This window comes from Athene cunicularia, assembly GCF_003259725.1.
Source record: "Athene cunicularia isolate RWA chromosome 12 unlocalized genomic scaffold, athCun1 chr12_part1, whole genome shotgun sequence".
Taxonomy (NCBI): Eukaryota; Metazoa; Chordata; class Aves; order Strigiformes; family Strigidae; genus Athene; species Athene cunicularia.
Window position 1 is genome coordinate 20,075,118 of NW_020799116.1, and position 22,428 is coordinate 20,097,545.

A 22,428-nucleotide genomic window follows, 5' to 3' on the forward strand; every position below is an offset into this window, starting at 1 on the left:
TGTTCTGCCACTTTATTATGTGATATTATCACCCTGTGTCTAACACTATTACATCTGGATGATCCTTTAATGTTATATAGATAAGTGCATGGTTTATTTCTTTCAGTAAAATGCAAGGTGTTCTAAAGCTTGGTGGCAGAAGTGTTACATAATGATGATAAGTTAGCAAGCAATTTTCCTGGCTCTTGTGGAAAACATCATTAGGTAATAGGGCAGATCTTTGGCCTGAAAAGGAAGAATCTCAGCAGCTGACTTATTGTAGAACTTGAGTTGTAGAACAGCAATGAGTCAGTTGAGATGGAAGTCCGTGTTTTGAGCATTTCAAGCCAATGTATAGGCTAATCATTTTTGCCCCCTAGATTAAATTTGAATTTTGGTTTTATATGAGAGGGGAAAAAAACAAGTCAAACCTTATGTTGTTAAGATCTTATAGTTTACCAAAATTAAGTTTTCTAACTGTAAACTTCATTTGCTTATTTGATTCCTCTCTGGATAAATGCTTTTCAATCACTGATGAAAATTTTTCTCTAATCTCAGATTTTCTCTGGATAATGTTCTCATACATACATACATGCGCACATATAGTTTTAGTTTTGGCATGTTTAAGTGTTTATTTTTTAAGTTTGAGGTTGGCTGTGAAAACTGACAGATTTTTAAGATAAATTTTTGTGATTTCTAGATTAGTATACTTGACTACGTACAAGTAGAACTCTTCCATCCAGTAACTTGTGTTATTAAACTAAATTTCTCCGGAGCATAGTTGGCACCCTCCTTTGCCCATGCCTCTACTCTCCCGGCAAACCAACCAACCAACCCCAAACCAAGCAGTAGCTTTGCTTTTGCAAGAAGTTGGCTTTTGCATGCTTGTGAAGTTGAGAGCAGGGTTAATACATACTCTCAAAGCCAGGAGGCTTAAGCAAGGGAACATTTGAGACATGATGCTAAATAAAAAAAAGTGTTATGAATATAGCAAAAGGTGTTTTCACTTTGCTCTCCCGTAACTGTGATGCAGTCATTATCCACGTCCTCAAAATGGAAGTTACATCTGTAAATTTGGCAGTTAGGGAGGGACCACTTCAGTCTCACACAGTGAAACATGGGCTCCTCATGGCATTTAAATACTTTGCAGAACACAGCTGCACCTTACCTAGTTAGTGCTATGCATAATGTTTGTAATGAGTCCTCACATAGGTCAGAATTAGGGCAACCTGATGAATTTAAAACTGGCTTCTTACATGCATAGTGATATTCCCCCCCCAAATGATAAATTTTAGGGTTTAGCTATTCAAGATTGAGTAGTCACAGTGGATTAGTGTGTCACACACGCTGCTCTGTTTCTTTTAGTGCTGCTGTCCTTTGAAGCGTGTGTGGGAGACATGATGGATGAAAAGATGAGTCTGATCTCATGTGCATCCAGTGAAGCTCTCTGGTGCCATTAAAGCATGCATTTGTAATTTTTACACAAGTTGGCCTTTTTATAGTATGATATTAATCTAACCTTGAATGTAGTGCAATATCCAGATCTGCTAACTATCGTGTTTTGGGCTTATGACATTATTTTCTTTTTTTAAATAGTAAATGTAACCTGTGGATTAGCAGTTTCTTTCCCTTTACTTAGTAGGCTGAACTGAATCATCTCACTAATTCAACTGAAGATTGACTCTGGAAAAATAACAAGAGAAGTCCAAGCTGACGCTAATGCCAGCAGTGACTCTGTGGTTGTAAACATACAGCTGCTGTGCTTTGGTTTGAGCCCACACACTTGGGTTGTGTAATGTAGGCAGTGTGCAAGTGGAGACTTACAATCTGGAGTAGTTTGCTTTTTGTTTTTAACATCAGCTTTAAGAACTACTGTAAGTCTTCACCATACCCAATCTGTCTCATCTGTGGGTGGAATATCAAAACACTTGCCTAATACATGAGGCTTATACCTTTCCCACTGTGCTCATGTCTGTTAATAACCTGGTGCTTTGATAACAGCTAGTGTTCTGTGATTTGCAGAAGAGCACTTTCGTGAAAGAAAGATGGAATTAAGATGTGAGGTGGTAGATTTTTTGGTAAAAGCTAGAGCTGTCTCAGGCTCTTCTTAAGAAGAATTTTCATTCTAAAACTGTTAGGCTTTTAGCTACCTCTTCCCAAGTCTTCAAAAAAATGAGGATATTTTGAGGAGAAGGCATATGTATCTTTCTGTTAGTATGGCAATGCAATATCATAATAGGCCCAAGTGAACAACAAGCTGGTGAGTTCTGAAGTGTTAAGAGCATAGTATGTGATTTTTTTGATTTGAAGCATTCTGTATAAAGTGTTAAGACTCAGAAAGAAGATTGATTTTGTGTCAGGTCAGGCTGCAGCGATGTGAAGTGAGGACTGGTAGGTGGTGAAAGGCTCAGGAGGTGAAGGTCTGGTGGTTTCTGTTTGACTCAACATGGGAGGGGAGGAAGTCAAGGGAGACAAGGAGAAAATTAATGTGGCCAAGGTGATGAGCCAGGAGAGTGATCTTTTTGATTACTTCCTGCATGGATATGAGAAAGAGCTGAATTACATTTGTTAAAGCCAGAGGAAAAAAGATATCTTAGAGTAGCTGGGTTGCAAGGCTGGCAGTCCATACAGATTGGTAGGAAAGGGTCTATCTCCGATTGTATTTAGGGAGATGCAACAAGATTGATAGTCATGGTCAGAATGTGGTGGCCCAAAGGGAATTCATAGCTGAAGGGTTTTGGTATGAACTGCAGGATTATGAATCTACCCACAATCGTTCAAGAAAGGAGAAAATGGGGAGGGAATGCTTTCTCCTTTTGCGGGGAGAAGAAGAGGAGAGAAGAGCAAAGAAGTGGAATTCTGTCTCTGGTGTTAAGGGGTTTTTCTACTGTTGTTTTGGCTGACAGCTATGTATCTGCAGGGACATAACTAGAAGCAGACTGAGATTTGGTGAATGAAGGATGAAACAGCAGAGAGAAGTCAGTCAGAAACAAATGTTTTGTCTGTGGATATTTCTAAAACAAGGTGTAGAGAGATGCTCCTTTAAAATATTCAGAGGGAAGCAGGTGAATTTTTAAAAAATTATAATCTGAGAGAGAACATGAAGAGTTATGTCTGAATAGTGGGTAAACCACTGGATCACAAGATTTCAAAGACGGTCTTGTAACTGTCATCAACTAAGGTACCTCATTGCTGAGGCTCATCAGGTTTGACAATGCAAATAACACAAGATTTGTGAAGAGTTCTTCAATGTATTTTTTTTTTTCAGAGCCCATGGTCCATCTATACAATTTTCCTAATGCAAATAGTATTGAAATCTCTTATAGCTGGTTACAAATGCACCTGTTCTAATATGAGACTTTCCACTTTGCAGAAAGTGATGGGAGTTTGTCAGTGAGATACCTTCATACTAAATACTAAAGAAGTACTGCAGTGTTTGTAATGAATGGTCAGTCTTGTAGGCTTGAGGTGTTGATCATCTGAGTAAATGCTCAGATGGTTGTGTTTATGGGTTTTCTTAAGAAGGTTAAAAACGGAGGTGGGGATTTTGAGTGCATGTGTTCATGTGCAGGTGGAGGAGTGATGGTTAAAATTAATGAAATTACGATGCAATTTAGTAAAGAGAATTTTTTTATGCTGCAGTGTGAATTGAGGTGATTTTGAGAGTTAAAAGCCTGTCTGAGAGATAAGCATCAGAGTTGTTGTGTAAGCCACTTAATAAATGCAGTAATACACACAGCAGCCTTTACAGAGCTTTGGACCCTCAAGTGTCAGAATAATGCTTTTGTAATTATAGGCAGCTTTTTGATAAAAACAACTTTAGAATATACAGATGGATTTTTTTTTTTCCTCACTGAAGTGTTTCTCTACTAAATCTTCATGCAAATGTATAGTTCTATGGCATAACCTCGTGTGCCTTATTCTCAATCAATTAGTTTTTTTATAATCATCTGCTGTTTTAAGGTTGCTAAGCAATTGTCAGTGTGATACTCGTTTTTAACCAGGAAAGCTGTGCCCCATCCTCCAGTAATTTTCTTAGGAGTAATTACCAGCAGTGCAGTTACAGAAGCTCATAGATACCTCCTTCGGTGAAGGTTCTGACTCCTGGCTATGAAATTATCACATCATCTTTCTCAGATACAACCATATATTGACATATTGAACAATAGGTCCCTGTGCTTGCTCCAACACTGATTTCTTAAGTGTCCTGGATTATATATAGAGTTACTGAAAACACATCAAATGGAGGCGGAGGAAACCCCCTGCTGCCCTTTGTTGTAGGGAACGCCTACATTCTCATATTTTCTAGTGATGGCTGATTTAACCAGCTAAGTCTGTCTGATCAAAAGGAGGCTCTCCTCACTTTTGCTACCTTGCTTGTATGCTACCAGCAGAAACTGTTCTGTTGTCTGTTAGGTTGAAGAATACACACGTTAACATGTGCACAAAAAAGCAGTGTGCTAGTCCTGTCTGTTGTGTCTGTTCCTGACTGCTGCTGTGTTCAGAGGTTTACAGTGAGCAAATAGGAAGCTTGTTAAGGGACAGAATTCTCTTTTCTGTATTAAAGGCAAAAATGCTACAATTTTCCTCTTCATAACCTCCCTAATGTTTACTCTTGCAATTTTTCAGCCTTCTTGGACTAGTAGATCACAGCTGAGCAAACAACACGATATGCTACAAAGAAGAAAAAGGTCTACTTACAATGAGCTCCTCTTCTGAGTCTTTGTCACATAAATGTTCCAAATACTTAAGTTTTAGCTTTGCTAGAGTAAAAGAACATAATAAAAAATCTATTTTGTTGTGAAGGACATGCAGGCTTTATCTTGGTGTATTTAGAAAGTCACATTTATGTTGTCTCTTGTTTCAGGTTCTACACTTTGCTGGTGCTGTCCACTGCTCTTTTTGGAAGGCCTCCTTTCAAGAATGTAATTGTGAATGGCCTTGTTCTTGCCAGGTTTGTATGTCAGTTATTTCCTGGACAGATTTTTAGTCAAAGAATATTGCAGATAAGTTCCTGTGAATTGTAAACTAAATTTGAAATGGATTTTGAAGCTGTTAAGGATTATCAGGGAGATGTCGGTGTTGTAGGAGGTAGGAGGCACCTGAGTGCGAGAGTTACACCTCCCAGCTGTCTGTTACACTAGGTTCTTTCCAGCAGGATTGGTCATAGAATCATTCAGGTTGGAAAAGACACTCGGGATCATTGAGTCCAACCATCAGCCCAGCTCTCCAGAGTTCTCCCCTACACCACATCCCCCAGCATCTCATCTAGTCCTTCGTAGAGAGAGAAATTGAGTAAAAAGTCAGAATAGGGAAGAATAGGAAATAAATGGTATGTGCTGTAAAGGGGATTATAAATGTTGTTTTAAATGTAATTTTAAATAAGTGAATTATATTTTTTTCATGTTATTTTCAAATCAAGCTTTTCCAGTGGGTTGGAGGGTTTGATTCAAAACAAGTCATTTTCCCTCAGCTTTGGTGGGAAAGAGATTTCCTGCTTAGATTTGTAATTTGGAAGCCTCTTGCACTGTTTGGTTTTTTGTGGGTGTTTTTTTTTTTTTTTCTTAGTTGCTCTTGTGGGTTCAACAGTCATACTGAAAAGATGTGCTAGTATATAATTATGTCTGTGCTACCAAGAACTTAACAGGACAGAGAAACTAAGCTGGATTTAAAGGGCCTTTTTTCTTTATCCATGTATTACAAGAATTCTGGGAATTTATGCCTACCTTCTGATATTTTCTAGTGATGGCCAAAAGATGAGCAAAAGGAAGAAGAACTATCCTGATCCAATGAGTATCGTAAATAGTTATGGAGCTGATGCACTAAGGTAGGATTTCTTTAATTAATGTCCATCTGATGTGTTAGCTTTCTGTTTGTGGCAGACCAGGAGAGCTGCTTATGGGATTTTTACAGTTAACAGTAAGAAGAAAGTTTAATTTTAAAAATTTCTAGACCCTATGGCAGCTGCATAGCTCTAAGAGTGAATGACTGAAAAGAACTGGTAACAGTTACAGTCCCTGAACTTTCTATGCCCTTGTCTTATCTCCCTCAAGGCTGGTAACAACCAAAGCTGATGTGCTGACCGGAGGCCTTTTGTCAGAAAATGTGTGTCCAGTTTGTACAGACTGTTTCCACTTGAGCCAGCACTGTCTGCTATTGTGGCTAATGGTCTGCATTGACCCAGTGAAAATTAGAATAAAATTTTTGAGAACAATACTATTAGTTTACTGTTAAATCATTATTTTAGGGAAGTACAATACACAGAAATGTCTGTTTGCTGCTTATACATTTTTCTAAAGGGAAAGGGTTTCTTTTTTATTGATGTAAGTATATAGAATGTATCTAATAGTAGTGAAACCAGAAAAGCAGATGTAGAGCAGCCTAATGTGTGTGTATATATAAATTGTTCTGGTCAAACAGATTAAACACAGTTGAATTGTTTAATTAAAATTACACTTAATGTATAAACATAATATGCTGTCAGCTGGTACTTTGGCTAGATGCACTAACTATACATGCATGAAGTGGTACCTTGAAGTAAAGGTACAATAGAGACATTTTAATAACTGTTGGAGTACACTACTTCCACATTTCTCAAGAGCCCTGTAATTCTTGCTATGTACAAGAAAACTTTAAACTATCACACATTGAGTTGTATGTTACAACTATACATGGTAATGATTGGGCTGAAAGAAAGGTTGGTGTATTGTGGTTTCTTGTTTATTTGAGAAAGATGGCTCTTGCTTGTTCTAGATAACCTAAGTAGATGTTAAGTTCCTTATTGTTTCAAGCGTTAGCATTTTAAAGAGCTAATAAATTATCTTCTCATATACATATCTCCATTTACAATGGAGAGTTGGGTGGATTTCTTAAATTTGGTCAAGATTGGCTTTTAAAAATAATCAAGGTGTATTAGCAGAATATCAGTGAATTGGTAACAGGAACAATATGAGTGAAAAGGGTTGGAGTTACTCAAATTGGAGACTTAAATTACAGGTGACATTTCTGTTGAAAAAAACCCTGCCTTTTTTCTAAAACAAAACAAAAAAATCTCAAACACCAGAAGTTACACTTCCATTATTCGTGTTATTTTGATTTCTGAAAAGCTAATTCATTTTTCTGCCTGTGCAGTCATTCTTTAATGTCACATTTATTTATACATACACCCACATAGAGAGTAAAAAGCATTGCAGGCTAGGTTCATTTATGGAAGGAGCTCTGCAATTCAGTTGTCTCTGCTTATTCACTGAAGCACTTGATGTGTTCTGTTTATAGAAAAAGCTACAACTTAGTTTTTTTCCTTGGCACTGTTTCCCTGCAGAGTTACTTTAGCTTTTGCAGTGTGTATGTGTGTGTGTATATATATTTTTTTTTTTAACTATAGCTTTGAAGTATTCTCAACAGAGAATATACTATTGATAAATGGATCAGCAGAAAATGTAGATCGTAAGTATATGGAATTGAATGGGTAAACAGAAGAAATAATAACAGTAAATTTAACAGCTCAACTTCAGACTTTCAGAAACTTGAATCTTGTGTGAAATCTGAAGAGTTGTCAAAGCTAGTTATATTCTGATATTCCTAAAACCTATGACTTCGGGTAGATGTCAAAGTTGAAGTATGTTGGAAAGAGAATTTGATGGTCATAGTATTCATAAGCAAGCCCTTTGTTTTCATGTACCCTGAGGTAAGTATTGCTGTTAGAAGTCATGTGTTAAATTCTCCTCTCAATTTATTCTTAAAATGCAGAAGAAATAACATTATGCCACACACGATTGTTTTAGATGAAAAGGAGATTGCTCTATTGTTTCTCATACAGTGTTAGAAAACTTGATAATACTGGCTTGATTTGAAGATTTGTCAATGGTCTAACTGAATTGATGGATTTCTTCCTTTATCGAGTGCCTTATTTCTCTTTCCATATAGTAAATGTAACTATCTTTGCATTGGGATAATTGAGGGAATTACTATGCTTTCAAAATTTACATATTGTAAGGCAGTGTAGGACTGCTATGTTAAAAAAAAAAACCCAAAACCCAAACAAAAACAAACCCCCCAAACTGTAGCCATAGAGGGCTGCATTTGCTTTAAACTCTCCCTAAGAGCTATCTTAAGATGACTGCTGGTAGATTGTGCAGCAAGTGCTGCTGAGGTGGGTGCGAAGGAGCAATTTAGCTGATACTTCATAGTTTGCATTGCTGCCTCCTGAGGAGGAAAGCAGTGGAAGCAATTTGAAGTGGTCATTATTCTAAGCAAGTCCCAAACAGGTCCAAGGCCTGAGTATCCTGGTGTACCCCAGGGCCAGACGAGCGCTCGTATTTGGAGCAAAGTTGTGTTTGACTTCTGAAATAAATGATGAGTAATAAGCACATAAATAATTGTGGTGAGAGGTTTGGTTTCAATAGTAATTACAAATTCCAGTTTCATTTAAGGACTTACTAGATCATTATCATGCTTAATTGTTCTGTACTTTTGAAAATTTATAATTTGAATTTGGATATAATATTTACATTTTTTTTTTTTTTTTTTTTTTTTTTTTTTTCTCAATACCATACTGAAAATACCCATTTCTGTGCAGCATTACTGTCTGTTTGCTCTGGCAGCTCTATTTTTATGTATTCATTTTTATGCAAGAAGCCCTTTCCTGAAGAATTTATGGTCTGGTATTTTGAATGTGCTGTGTCAAACCCCATTAAGATTTTAAAGCCTCCTAAGTGAACTGCCTGTAAAGATACATTAGTTTAGAATCATGATTTGAAAAAGCTGATAAACTCTGAGAAAATGAGTTAATAAATTTCTATTGAGAAATGCCACAATCTTTAAAATAAAAAAAATGTTTTGTTGGTTTTTCAGATCTGGAAAATTAAATGAAGTGTATCTAAATCAAGTTTGTATTCAAGTTTTTTTGATACCTGAGTAAAACCTGGTTTCTTTTTGAGTTAACTTTATAGATATCTGTTTGTCTCCACAGACAGAATATTTGCTTAGGGAAGAAGAGCGTGTCCATAGAAGGGCAACAGAGCTGGTGCAGGGTCTGGGAGCACAGGTTTTATGAGGAGCAGCTGAGGGAACTGGGGTTGTTCAGTCTAGGGAAGAGGAGGCTGAGGGGAGACCTCATCGCCCTCTACAGCTACCTGAAAGGAGGGTGCAGAGAGCTGGGGATGAGCCTCTTTAACCAAGTAACAAGTGATAGGACAAGGGTAATGGCCTCAAGTTGTGCCAGGGAAGATTTAGACTATATATCAGGAAGTATTTCTTTGCAGAAGGGGTTGTTGGGCGTTGGAATGGGCTGCCCAGGGCAGGGAGGGAGTTGCCATCCCTGGAGGGGTTAAAGAGTAGAGTTGACACAGCACTGAGGGATCTGGTGGAGTTGAGAACGGTCAGTGTGAGGTTGATGGTTGGACTGGATGATCTTCAAGGTCTCTTTCAACCTAGGTAATTCTGTGAAGATGGGGTAAAGATGTTTTTTTGCAAACTTTGAGCCAGGAAGGAGTCTGGGGGAGATATCTGTCTCTGAAATGAGGAACTGTTAACTTGAGACTGACCTGAGGAGAATCTCTCTAGACAGGGTGAATTTCCTGTACAGATGAACCTGCTTGACTGAGGTGGGCATGATTCTGTGAGGGGCTGCTTCTGATAGAAGTAGTGAGTGTCACCTGAATCCTCTGTTTTGCTGTTTCAGAGCTGTTTCTGGAGCTGAAGCACATTTGTATTGGAAGAAGGCACACCCTTTGTCCTCTTTTGGGGGTGTGGGCTGTTTTTCTGAACAACACTAATTTCTGTTCTTTTGCTTTGATTTGCCCCCCTTGCATTGGTCCTTAGTCCTGTGTTTTCAGTGGGCCCTAAACTTTCTGTAATTGAGGAAATTAACTAGATTGAGTAGGAAGGTACCATGTCATTGTTAAGGAATTCAAAATATTACCAAACCAGTAGGTGCCATTCTAAAGATGAACACTAAATCCATGCATCCATTGCTTGTTTTGTACTGTGATAGCATCTGAGCTATGTGTTATCACTTCAGTTAACTTCTAGTTAAAAAAGAAACCTTCAATTCAAATTCCATATGCAGTATCATAAAAATAATCCTGTAGCACTAGGAAGTAAATTGTCATATGTTCAATATGTTATATGCTTACAATACTGTCTTCCTTAGAGTTCTTAGGGTGATACTGCTCCCTGAGGTATCTTTCTCTTGCTATACAGCGCTCTAGGGTTTACTGTATCTCTCTAGGGTTTACTGTGTGTTTAAGTGCATTTCTGTCAGAATATGCAGTTTTAAGATCTTAAGTATGTGTTCTTATTTTGCAGGTTATACTTGATCAATTCTCCTGTGGTAAGAGCAGAAAATCTGAGATTTAAGGAGGAAGGAGTAAGGGATATACTGAAGGATGTATTCCTGCCCTGGTACAATGCATATCGCTTTCTTGTTCAGAATGTTCAAATCCTGCAACATAAGGTACCAGATGTCTCGAGCATGGAAAAGCAAAGTGGAAGGGGCTTTGTGCTTTTTACACTGCTAGACTGACTTAGCATTGTAGAGGAATTTAGATTGGGAGGGAGCTCTGAGCTCTGACTCTGGACTCAGGCTGACCTTAGATCAGGTTGTATCTACTTGCTGTTAACTACGATGTTATTTGCTGTTGGTACCCTTGTTTTGTACAGCTGTAATCACCCTGCATCTTTCTCTTTTTGACCAAGCTTACTATTTCGTAGAAGTGCAAGGTAGGGGATTGTCAAGACATAACAGCTATCATTTCTCAGATTAGGGTGCTCTTGATTCCTTTTTATTTGAGATAAATGTGATGCTATTACATTCATGCTCTTGAAATTGGAGAACAAGAAAGGGACTTGAGGTTTGTGGGGTTAATACATACTAAGCAATTATCTGCTTCTAGTCACCTTGCTGGGAGTACCAGTTAAGAGCCAGGTACCACATGTGCTTGAGGGAATCCTTCTGAAATGTCCATTATAGACTTTGTTGGTCTTCTAGTAATTGTTTTATCGGTGTTTGTGTAGTAGCTTGGAGGCAGTACGTATCAGTAATACTGCCTTGAGTGCTGCTGCTGCTTCTCCTTCGCTGTTACCCTGTGTCACACAGTCAGGCATGGCTGCATCGCAGGAAGGATGCCATTGGGGGATGGCATATGGTCTGCAAGTTTCTCTGACTGAGGACATTGCTTAATAGCACACAGATTTAACAGAAATGGACCTGCATATAAGTAAAGAAAAGAAAGTTATTTTCAGTAGAGGTTGCTGTGACAATTTCTTGAGCCAACTCATTTACTGTAACTTCAGTTATGAATCTGCATAAAAATGTTTAACTTGGGAATACTCGATACTGAATACATTAGCCACAGCAAGAAGACTGCCTTCTGTAACATGACAGCTAATTTTTTTAAAGTTAAATTTAAATACAGCTTAGGAAAAAAATAAAGAAATGGAATGGAAAGAAAGGTAAATCATCATAAAAGCAATAATGCTTTTGACTTGTAGATTACATTTGAAGTCTACTAAAAATGCTGGATGAGTGACATGAGTTTCTACACTTTCAGAATGAAAGCAAGATTAAATTTTCTTACCTATAGTAATTTTTCATTTAAATTGAAGATTTTATGTGTGTATTGTATAGCTTCTGTTGAAGCCAATTTTAATCTTTCAGCTGAGATTAATGATAGAAGGTTACCGCTTGTTACTGCAGACTTTTATGGGAGAGTGGGAACTAAGTGAAAAAGTTCAAACCTTGTACTACACATGAAATTACAGTAGCAGCTTAATCACTGTGGAGAGCTGCCATTTGAAGCAGTAGAGGCAGCTGACTTCAATAAATAGTACCGTAAATAGCTGACTTAAATAAATGGTTTTATCTTTTTAACAACCCCTTTTGGGAAGAAAGTCTAGTAACTTCAGATCCTAACATTTAACAAATCTTTTCTTAGGATCCCTAGACAACATTCATCAGACAAACTTAGGCATTGCTCCAAAAATATGCTTCAGTTTTTGCTGTTTGACCTTGAATTGTCTAAAGTGTGCTTTGCAGCTTCTTGCTGTGATCCCATTAAATCTTGCAAGATCAGCCAAGTTTGGGATGGAAGACCCCAGTGGAAAATCCAGGTGCTTAAGCAGATAGTTTGGTAATTCAGCAGGTGTGATTTTTCTTTCTAAATAGGTAGTGAAACCATTCCTATGCACCATATTAGGCAAAAGAATGTGCTAGTCGAGGTGATAAGGCTTAAATTAGATTTCATGCACAGTCTTAAACAACTTTTTCATTGTATTCTGCTTCCTCCAAGAGAGAAACTACAAGCCCAGTGTCCTGGATGAAGTCTAATAAGAGTTTTATGCTTACTGTAATTACCACAGTAATTGTAGTTGGTTAAATGATTGCTGACCTCACACTGGGATTGCTGCACTTGTGGGTGTGCAGATGCATTTCTTCTTTAAGAATCTTCTCCTTTATAGTGTGTAAATGGATGCATAATTACTGGGTCAAATAATCCAAACATATTTTTTCATCTGGACTCTGAAGGAGGGGAAAGTCCAAAGGCTCTTAAAACCAGATGCTAAATACTGTTTGTAAACCTGAAAAAAAAAAAACAAACCACGTTTTCAACCAGTCATAAGAATGTTCACATGGAAGAGTGGGACCGTAGGCACTGACAAGCATTCTTACTTGTGGTCTTGCTTGCAATGCTCTACAGAATCACTAAAGCGTTATGAAATTTCTCAGATGGGTGCAGACATCAGTATTCTGGAAAGCAACAAAATGCACTATATGCATGTTGGATGCCTAAAAATTCCACCTGTTTTTTAAGCTTATTAAATTCTTCTATATTTTAATATGTTGAAATTGTCACATGTTCTTAGAAAATAATTATATTATTTATATGCCCTTCCCCCAAATAGAATTCATTTTCATAGTACATTTCTTGTAAATGCTTTGGATTCTCCTAGATGAAGGAGTTAGGTAAATTCAAGAGTCCTACCCTATGTTTGGAAGCCATGACATAGTGCAAACAGTGAAAGAACGACTTTGGTTTAACACATCCAAATAACTGGCCTCCTTTTGTGGTTGAAGAGCCAGTGTGGTGAAATCAGCAGCAGTGCGAGTCAGGTTTTCCTTAGCTATTTCTTACATATATGTTTCTAGAATTTAATGTTCTCCCATAGGAAGCCAGTGTAACACAATGAAGGTGACAAAATATTAGTATCTGACAGGTGGTTCTATACAGAGGTTTGAATATATACCCTTATGACTTCAAAATGTGTTTTGTGTTTTTGTGTTGATGATAGGATGAGGGAAGAGAATTCCTTTACAATGAGAACACACTTAAGGAGAGCAATAACATCATGGATAAATGGATTCTTTCTTTTACCCAGTCACTCATTAAGTTCTTCAAAGCTGAAATGGCAGGTATGCACATGTTTGATCGGGTGAGCGTATGGGTTTTTAATTTTTGATTAGAGAACTATCCATTTCATCCAGGGATTTCTAGATTCCACATGAGACTTGCAGTTCAGATAAAAGGAAGGAAATCTTTAACTAGGTACCATAATACATGGAATGCTACTTTGATGGGTGTTGATACAGATTTTGCTATGCTTGCTCCTGAGATTTCAAAAACTGATGAGGCTTTTTTGTCATGGCTAATCCTATGAGTTCAGCGATGTAGTTTGTTGCTGTAACACCATCTTTTGCAGTGCTTGGAGCTATTAATAATATTATAATAGTAACTGAAAGACAGCAGTGAAAAAGAAGCTAGTTGAATTTGGGGAAGCTGTAAAAAAAAAAAAAGGATTAAATTTGCAGTGCTCGTTAGCTAAAAAAATAATTTTGAGAGGTACATGAGCATGGGAATACATTTTCTCCTGCATAGTTCCATGGAGAGGGTTCCTTTGTAATAATATAGGGAGTGTCTGCAGTGGGGTGGAATAGCATTAGGATATTGCATAGCTGTAAGAAGATAACTGTCCTGTTTTTTTTTTCTTCCTACATGTTATCTTTTTCATCATAGCATACCTCTCAGTTCTTGCATTATATTAAGACAATATTAATTGCAAAGAGAAGGTGCTGCAGGAGCCCCCTGAAGTAGTTAGTTTGATCCAGTAACCTTACAGACTTTCAGATAAAGTCACGATGGGATTTGTAGAGGTTTTGGTCCCTTTAAGGGCATTAGAAACCTAGATATTGAGAACCAAGTGGCTTTTGCCATTAGGGTTCCTGTTTATGAATAAACAATGTCCCCTATGCCTGTGATATTGTTGCCCTTGGAAGAATTTTTAGAAGTCTTCTGCAGGTTTGCTTAGGCTTGGGGAAAGAAGGTATTAGTGGGATGATGGATAATGAGGAAACAGCTAAATGCCAGATCTGAGTTTGAGGACACAGGACAGTCATCTGCTGTTTCAGCCATGTCTTGTGTTTCCCCCTCTTAGACGGTCATGGTGTTCATTCTCATCAAGACCAGTAAGATGAGTTTTTCTTGCTGCAGTGTATAAAGCAGGTCATTTTGGTAAATAACAAAATTCAGGTGAGGTCATAATTTCATTAAAGGAAGAAAGAATCCTTAAGCTACCAAACCCAGGAATATGATAAAAGCTGTCTATGGTAGACAAAGTGTGGCTTCTTCCTAGAAGTTTTGTCCTTGAAATTTGATGGTGGTGTGTGTGGAGTTTCATGTGTGGCCAAACAGAAATACACAGAGCCTATGCAAGTTTACATGATGCATGTAAGGAGGAAGAGACTTTGAGGGACAGTGGAAAATTCATTTGAGTATGTACCTGGGATCTTGGGTTAGTGCCCAGTTTAAACAGAAATAGTATTTGCAGGAATATAAGCATGGGGGTAGAAACTTGAATTCTCTGCTCTGGATTTCTAAGAGGAAGATGAAGCTAATAAAAAGGCATGTGTCAGCTGACATCTTTACAAAGCAAGAAGATCCTTCCAAGCAGGAGAAGAAAATTTGCTGTTGGAAAATGACAGGGTGAAGACTTACAAGACTGCGGTGTTGGTATTAAAGGCTATTGTCTTGGGTTAGGAGAAGATAACATGATGTGCTCATCAAATGAGCGACACATCTCGTTTGGAAGTGATTAATAACATGATTATTTTTCTGCTCAAACTCTGAATTCAGTCAGCTGTTAATGAGATGCAGTAAATTTGTGTATTGTGACACGATACTCTTGTGCTAATCTTTTTTTTAGAAAATAGTTTTGGATTTTTAAAAATATTTTCTACAGATGACTTGAAGTAGGAGAAAAATCAGGGAGAGGTGAGGGAAGGTTATAATGGTGACTGATAACCTCAAATGCTAGGTAAAGCAAATAAATATACTACACAAGCTTCATTTTAGAACCCAAGATTTTGAAAATAATATAAAAAAGCTGAAGCTGGTGTAGATGTGGCATGATATGAGCAAAAATAAATGATTGTGTTTGCCAGCTAATGCTATACAACTCTTACCTACAAGATGTGTAAAAAAATAATTTTGTTGTCTCTGCCATGTTTAAATCATAGCAGAGCCAGTGATGCTGAGGTGATATTTGGGCACTATCTGTCAAAGAAATGGCACAGTCTGTACTGTAACGTGCTGTTCCTGCAACTGTGTTTGTGATTGTGTGTAAGAACATACAGGCTTAAACCTAAATATCAAAAGACACCACTAACCAGGACAGTGTTGCAGATGAGCTTAGCTTCTTTTATTTCGTCAAGTGCGTGTTATAGTGGAGCTAAATTTTACACCGATTGCCTGCCTCTAGAAAAATATTTCCATTAAGTAAAACTTATGTTAATTCTGCCCCAGTTTCCACCAGTAGCTTGAATAGCCAGCAGTATTTCAGCCTAAATGGAGTCCTTGTCAGTCTGTTATTGACCTCACTTGAATAGACTGAGAGTGGGCAGGGGAACGTGCCTGTGCACACTGCAACTTTGGGATGCTTTAGAGAGCCTGGAAAAACTTGCAAAGTGTGTAACAACCTTCTGCTAATCCTGGCTTGGGGAGAGCTTTTGGTTTCCTAGAATGTATGCAATTGAGAAAAGGAGGCAATGCGTATCACAAAGTAGTGTAACTTCAGTTATTAATGGAAAATGGGCAAAAGTCAAAGAGGGTTTTTGCTGTTGTGTGTTATCTCTGGTTTAATAGGTGCCCAAAACTGGAGCTGTAGACATGCTCTTTTCAGGAGTGCTGCTCGTTGGGTAGACATATGCTAGTAACCTGTCCAGCAGCAGCTGGTGTAGCTCACTTGGCTTCACTTTGATAATAATATGCTTAATGCAAATTAATTATTAGCTATTAAATAGTAGTATAGTTTTTTCCCTAAACCTCATCTTTTATGATCGAAATTTCTGGAATTTGGGCCCTTTGATAGATGGGGTAAGTAGGTAAGGCATTGGGAAGATATTATGGAAAATAGGGCAAACAATCCTTTGTGTTCTAAGGGGGGTTAAAATTCTGTATTTAAACCGGTAAGCCTTATTAGGCTTTTCCTTCTACTTAAGTGTCCAATACAATCAATTATTTTACAAAACAACTTTTCTCCTGATGATGGAAATTGAAAGAATTGTGCATGTGTGTGTGCACGTGTTTCCATGTGCATGCAGGCTGTTTTGAGTCGTGAAAAAGTAAGATTTCATAATTTGGTTTATGAACTGGGATTACAGCTGTTGAGGGGAGAAATGCATGTTTCCAGGCTAACTTGAATCCTTTATTAAAGATCTAAAGTTCTACTATGCCTGAAGGGTGTGTTTTTGATTTTTTTGTTTGTTTGTTTTTAACCAGTCTCCTAACTAGATAACCCATAGAAGGGAGCTGGGAATTTTTTAGGAATACAAATTCCCACATAAATCATGTCTTCCTCACCATGGCATGAATCTTCTGAGCATTTCCTTTTTGGGTTTAAATACCAGTATTTTGCCTTTAAAACAGTTCTATTTTAGAAAAGGCAATGAAAAGTGTGGTGGAGCTTTTGGAGCAAGGATCCATTTTATTCAGTAGCTGCCTGATTAATGGAACTAATTCAGAATAGAGATCAAAAAGCTCTTTGCTTTTAGAGAAGTGATACACAAGTTTTTCCTTAGAAGACTTGAGTCCTATTTAAGGTCTGTCCCCACCCCCCAGTTCTCTCATGAACAACTGAAATTTGTTTTACCAGTTGCATAGTGATGCTTATGATGACCTTCTTTCTTGTGTTGGCAGTCCTCCATGCTTTTAAGTTACACAGAACTTGAAAATACAGCTATGTTTATCTTCTTACCTCGTCAGGCTTGCTGTTACTTTACGTTCATTTAGCCTACTGTGTTACTTAGAAAAATAACAAAAAATTGCAATTAATTCAGGGACAATTGATTGAAATAGGTGTCTCATCTTAAAACTGGCAAACAAAAAAGAAAATGTTGGCAGTAATTATTAATATTTTATTGTATGATTCTACATAATTTCTGTTAAACTTTCAGTGACTTGGCTGTATTTACAGCATGTGCAAATCTAGGATTTGCCAAATCCTTTGTGATTAATAGTCTCTTATCCACTATCCTCTTTACGAGTCAGATAAAAGCATAAGGCTTCCATAATGCCTGTTTGTGTAGGATTAGGGAAACAATTTAGTGGTAGATGTGTTTGTCCTGAAGCATGAGAATTGATGGCATGTGCAATTTCAAAATACAGTTTTAACATAATAGTATGTCTAACCACTTTTTTGATCTTACTAACATAAGTGCTTTTGCTCAAGTTTTATGTTTAACACCAGAGATACAAATGATAATGTGCTGCTTCAGGAGCTTGATGCAGAGGGCAAATATTAACTACAGTAAACATTTTTCCTTCTAGCTTACAGGCTGTACACTGTAGTCCCTCGATTAGTGAAGTTTGTTGATATTCTGACCAACTGGTATGTTAGAATGAATCGCAGAAGACTAAAGGTAGGTATCTGCTTCTGCAATCTTGCACTGTAAACAAAGTCCTAGTAGTCTATGTTAATGAATAGCAGCTTCATGGTGTTACACAAAATATTTATGCTGCACTTCAAATTATATCAGTTTGTACCCGATAGTAGAAATGAGAAGTTAACATTTCTTCCTCCTCTTTGCTTTATGAGGAAAAACAAACAGTGTCTAGTAATTCTGTTTCACTTGGTGGGTGGGATTGAGCAGAACAAATACAGTTTGGAAAACCAGTTTATTGCATTAACATAGGACATTTTTGAAGTTTATTGAAGTGCACTTACTGATCCTAAAATTGCAGTTGTTGTTTTTTTTTCTTGGTGAATTCTACAAATAGGGCGAGAATGGGACTGAAGACTGCATTATGGCCTTGGAAACCTTGTTTAGTGTTTTGTTCTCCATGTGTAGACTTATGGTAAGCCCACTATAATTGTTTGGCATTTTTAATGTAGTTAATCTAAAAGCATGCACCTTTGTGTCAAAGTTGACCATAGAAACTAGGGGTACAGAGACTGAACACATTGGGAGAAAAAACATATTGCTACTGATTTGTGTAGCACAGTTCATTTTCCACCTCCCCCTTTTATTTGTTCATCTGCTCCATGGTACTAAAAGAAGGCAGATACCACCTGACTGATGGAGACATTATGATTTGTTATTTGATGCCCAAAAGTAGCGTGTAAATATTTGGAAGGAGGTGAATAAGTAGTAGCAGTTTCTTTGTTTATTTCAGTCTGCATTTTGAATAACCTCAGTTCTGCATAAAAGACACTGTGTAAGCATTGGTTTTGCTGAATTGTCCTTATGCAGTTCATAAGTATTACTGATTCGTAATGTACAAACAATAAAGAAAAGGTGATGACTGAATGCAACATTACAGGCACCATATACTCCATTTATCACTGAGCTGATGTACCAGAACCTGAAGACGCTTATTGATCCGGCCTCGGTTCAGGAAAAGAATACTGAAAGCATCCACTACCTCATGCTTCCCCAAGTGAGGTAAGAGACAGCTTGTTATGTCACAAAATGAGGTTTTGTTTTGGTTGGATTTTGATTGGTTGTTGGTTTGTTGGTTGGGGATTTTTTGCTTTACACAAAACAGTGCTCCTTCACTTACTTGTGTTTAAAACTGTTTTGCATTGCAAGAAAGCAAGCTGCTTTAATAATGTGAATATTTCTTTGCCTCAGGAAGAATTTTAGGATAATATGTAACACATTCTTTTCTATGAGCAAAAAATATTTAAGTTTTGATTAAACTCTGATTAATGTTAGGTTTTTTGCTGTAGGAGAACATTTCACTAGCACTATGCTTCACGCTCCACTCTCAGTGTTATCTGGGAATTTTCTTTTCCTTACACATTTAGGCATTAGACTTGTGCCAGGTTAAAGGATTGTAGGTAGGAAGGAAAGCGAATAGGAGGAATGCGTGTTCCCAACTCAGTCTTTTCTTCTTGTGGTGGGCAAGAAATGTCCTTTTTACTCTTCAAAATGTGCACTGGCTAAAAGCTATAATGCCTACCCATGAAGGGGCCAACAGGATTATAAAAGTTTCTTGTGGGCCCTACGTTTGCAAGAACATGTGCATCCCCCCATCTCCAGGCTCTTCTTAGTGAATGCTGATGCCAGACCCTGTGTGAATTGGAATTTCTGTTTGGTGTGGACCAGAGCCAGCAGAGTGAGTTCTTTTGGCTTCAGACCAAGAGCTTCAACCATTGTCCAGAGATTGCCACTTCCTTGTAAGAGGATACATCATATGAGAGAGCTTTCCAGACAGATCATTTCTTTGGAAGTTTTCTTGTTAGTGCCCGCGTGTCTCAGACAGGTTTGAGTCTGTGTGGTTGTACTGGACGTATGCTCTGGGTTATCCATAGTATCAATTTACCTCAGGTAGAACTTGACAACTGAAGTTGATTTGGTTTGTTTTGTTATTTTGTCTTTTTTTAAATCCAGCTGAGGGAGGCATTAGTATTACAGTAATCAGTTGCTCATTAGTGCCTTGGTGCTGCATTAGTGGATTAACTTAGTGGCTGCATTGCGCTCTGTCACTCAATGTAAGAGAAGCAAACTTCCCTTTTGCATTGGAGCTCAGTCTGAAAAGCCTCAAGGACAAGAGAGCTGACCTTGATACTTTATATGCCAGTTTAAAAATTTAAACCTTCTAGTAATGGTGTTTCTTTTATGGATACTATATCCTTTGAGGAAGGTGTGGGTTCTTTCTGATAGCTTTAATAGTGAGAGTTATTGCAACAGGGAGTTTGAGATTGACATAATGATGGTGCTGATTTTCCGTTCCCTGGGAAAGTGCTGTAAAGAATATGTAATCAAAGAATGCAAAACTCCTCATCAGTGAGCTATCAGAAATGGTTTCGAGCTCCTTTAGAATGGAGCAATGGAGGGATAGTGAGCTATTTGCAGGAACTCAGTTCAGACATGGGCTTAGCTTGAGTGTTTAAAAGTGGCTTAGTAACTTTGTATTCCTGTTAGTGCTGACTTGCTGCTGTATCATGGAAACGTATGATGTATTTGAGTGGCTTGCACAGGTTTCCTGTTGTGCTTTGCATTTTTATCTGCTACTCATTTGTGTAATTTACTGGATCCCCTACATATCAGTTGTTCCCTTTGTCAGATAAAAAGACATGTTCTCAGGACTAAATTATTGCTGAAGTTTGAGTTTCACCTTGAGTTGCTAAGCACATCATTGCATTTTTCTTTGAATATTTTTCTGATGACTGCATAAGGGCAATATTGTTAGTTAATAATAAGAGACATTTTTTGATGCAGTTATGGAAAATACTACTTTAACAGTATGTTGGGTATGTACAGATAAAGCTAAAGGACTTGGCCACTTTGACAGCTGAACTTGACTCAATGCCTGTGTTACAAACCCCACTGAGGTTGCTTAGGGTCTGAACAGATTGGTTGCATTAAAATTTGTGCATGTGCATGCAACCTGTGAAGACTTTTCTCTTTTTGTGGCTCTACTGTGTTGTTAAGTTATGGCAAGTAATATTGAAATATTGCCAATCTCTATGAGCCTTTCTGGGAGCAAAATTTTCTATCTCACAATTTACATGTTTCCAAGTTTTTGGGGGATCATCCTGGAGACTGGCTTTTGGAAGATCAAAAGCTTCAAAATGGGTACTAACATCTTAAAGCTCTAGTGCAGAAGGTGGGGATATCTCAGTTCTAAGTTTTGCTTTACCAGTTCTGTTCTTGACAATCCTTACTGGATACATGGTTTTAATCCCTGTGCTGTTGTTACTTACATTACAGCAAGCAGCTTTGTTCATTTTGTTCACAACTGTCTTTTGAACTAGTATATCTGGTCTTGATATGACTCTTATGCAGTTTTAAAGGAGATGCTCAATTTATGCAGCTACTCAAGAAATAAAGAAAACAACATTTTGGGAACCGTTGGCAGCTAGTTCACTTGAAACAATTTGTGAATGTCAGCTAACTCAACCCCCGAACAACCAACCCTCCCCCTGTAGCCCACACACAAAAACCCAACACTGCTTCAGTTTTCCAAATAAAACCAATACAGAAATATGAACACTTTTCCTTCTTTGGCATCCACTTCTTGCATTAGATGCCTTCCTACTTTTGCTGCAGGAGCTATGGAAACAGTGTATTTCTAATGTCTAGCCACTGTTTCCCATCATTTCAAACCCTGCCATGAGGGTCAGATCATACTCAGCACATCCTTAACCTCTGCACTAACATCTTCCAATTTGAAGATTGATGACATGTACAGAAAGTCTTTAGTGTAGGTTAAGTATTCCTCATTTTTCTTTAGTCCAGTTTCCCAGCCCTCTAATCAGTCCTGTTCTTTATCTCTAAGTGCTCTCTCACCTGGTCCACTTTTAATTTATTTAAATTGTAGGGTACCAACAACTGCCCTTGATGATGAGCAGAGCAAGTTGACTTCCCTTTGCTGTACCATGCACACCCCAGCAGCCTGGTGCTGGTGGCCCACAGGCAGGTTACAGCCCAGCCCAGCTCCTGGCCCCCGGGTGCTGTGCCACAACCTGGCCAGCCAAGCTGCAACCTTGCACGTCCACAACTGATCACTCCTGTCTATATTTAGAAGTTGATTTGTGCCCTCATTGAATTACATTCCGATTTGGCCGCTTTGTCATCATCAGTTTGAATTCTGATCCTGTGCTTTAACATCCTTGCAGCCCATCTCAGCTTCGTGCCATCTGCAAATTTAGTAAGTATATTCTCATTAATTAAAATAATTGATGCCACCAGAGCCAGGTCAGGCCCTCATATGCACTCTTCCATTTTGACAGGAAATTGTAATTAGTTTGCAGATACGGCTGTCTAACCAACTTTGTGCCCATTCTGTAATTGCTTCATCAAGATGCAGAAGACACCAAGTTAGGGAAATTGTAACATTCCTACATGCATCTGCAGCTAAATTAACCATAAAGAAAAACTCTAAATACATCCCATCTACTACTTTTTCCCTGCCTGCAAAACTTGCTACCTGGCAACTGTACTTCATTATA

The 22,428-nt window shown here is 37.9% G+C and overlaps 1 protein-coding gene across 1 annotated transcript in view; it reads left to right on the forward strand.

The window, feature by feature from the left end:
* The window catches only part of IARS (isoleucyl-tRNA synthetase), a 107,992-nt gene that overhangs the window by 57,226 nt on the left and 28,338 nt on the right, over positions 1 to 22,428 (forward strand). Inside the window, exons 18-24 of the mRNA XM_026857429.1 lie at positions 4,847 to 4,933; positions 5,723 to 5,806; positions 10,288 to 10,435; positions 13,270 to 13,390; positions 17,799 to 17,890; positions 18,249 to 18,326; positions 18,792 to 18,913. Coding sequence (XP_026713230.1) covers positions 4,847 to 4,933; positions 5,723 to 5,806; positions 10,288 to 10,435; positions 13,270 to 13,390; positions 17,799 to 17,890; positions 18,249 to 18,326; positions 18,792 to 18,913 — 732 coding nt within the window. The remainder of the gene's footprint in view (positions 1 to 4,846; positions 4,934 to 5,722; positions 5,807 to 10,287; positions 10,436 to 13,269; positions 13,391 to 17,798; positions 17,891 to 18,248; positions 18,327 to 18,791; positions 18,914 to 22,428) is intronic.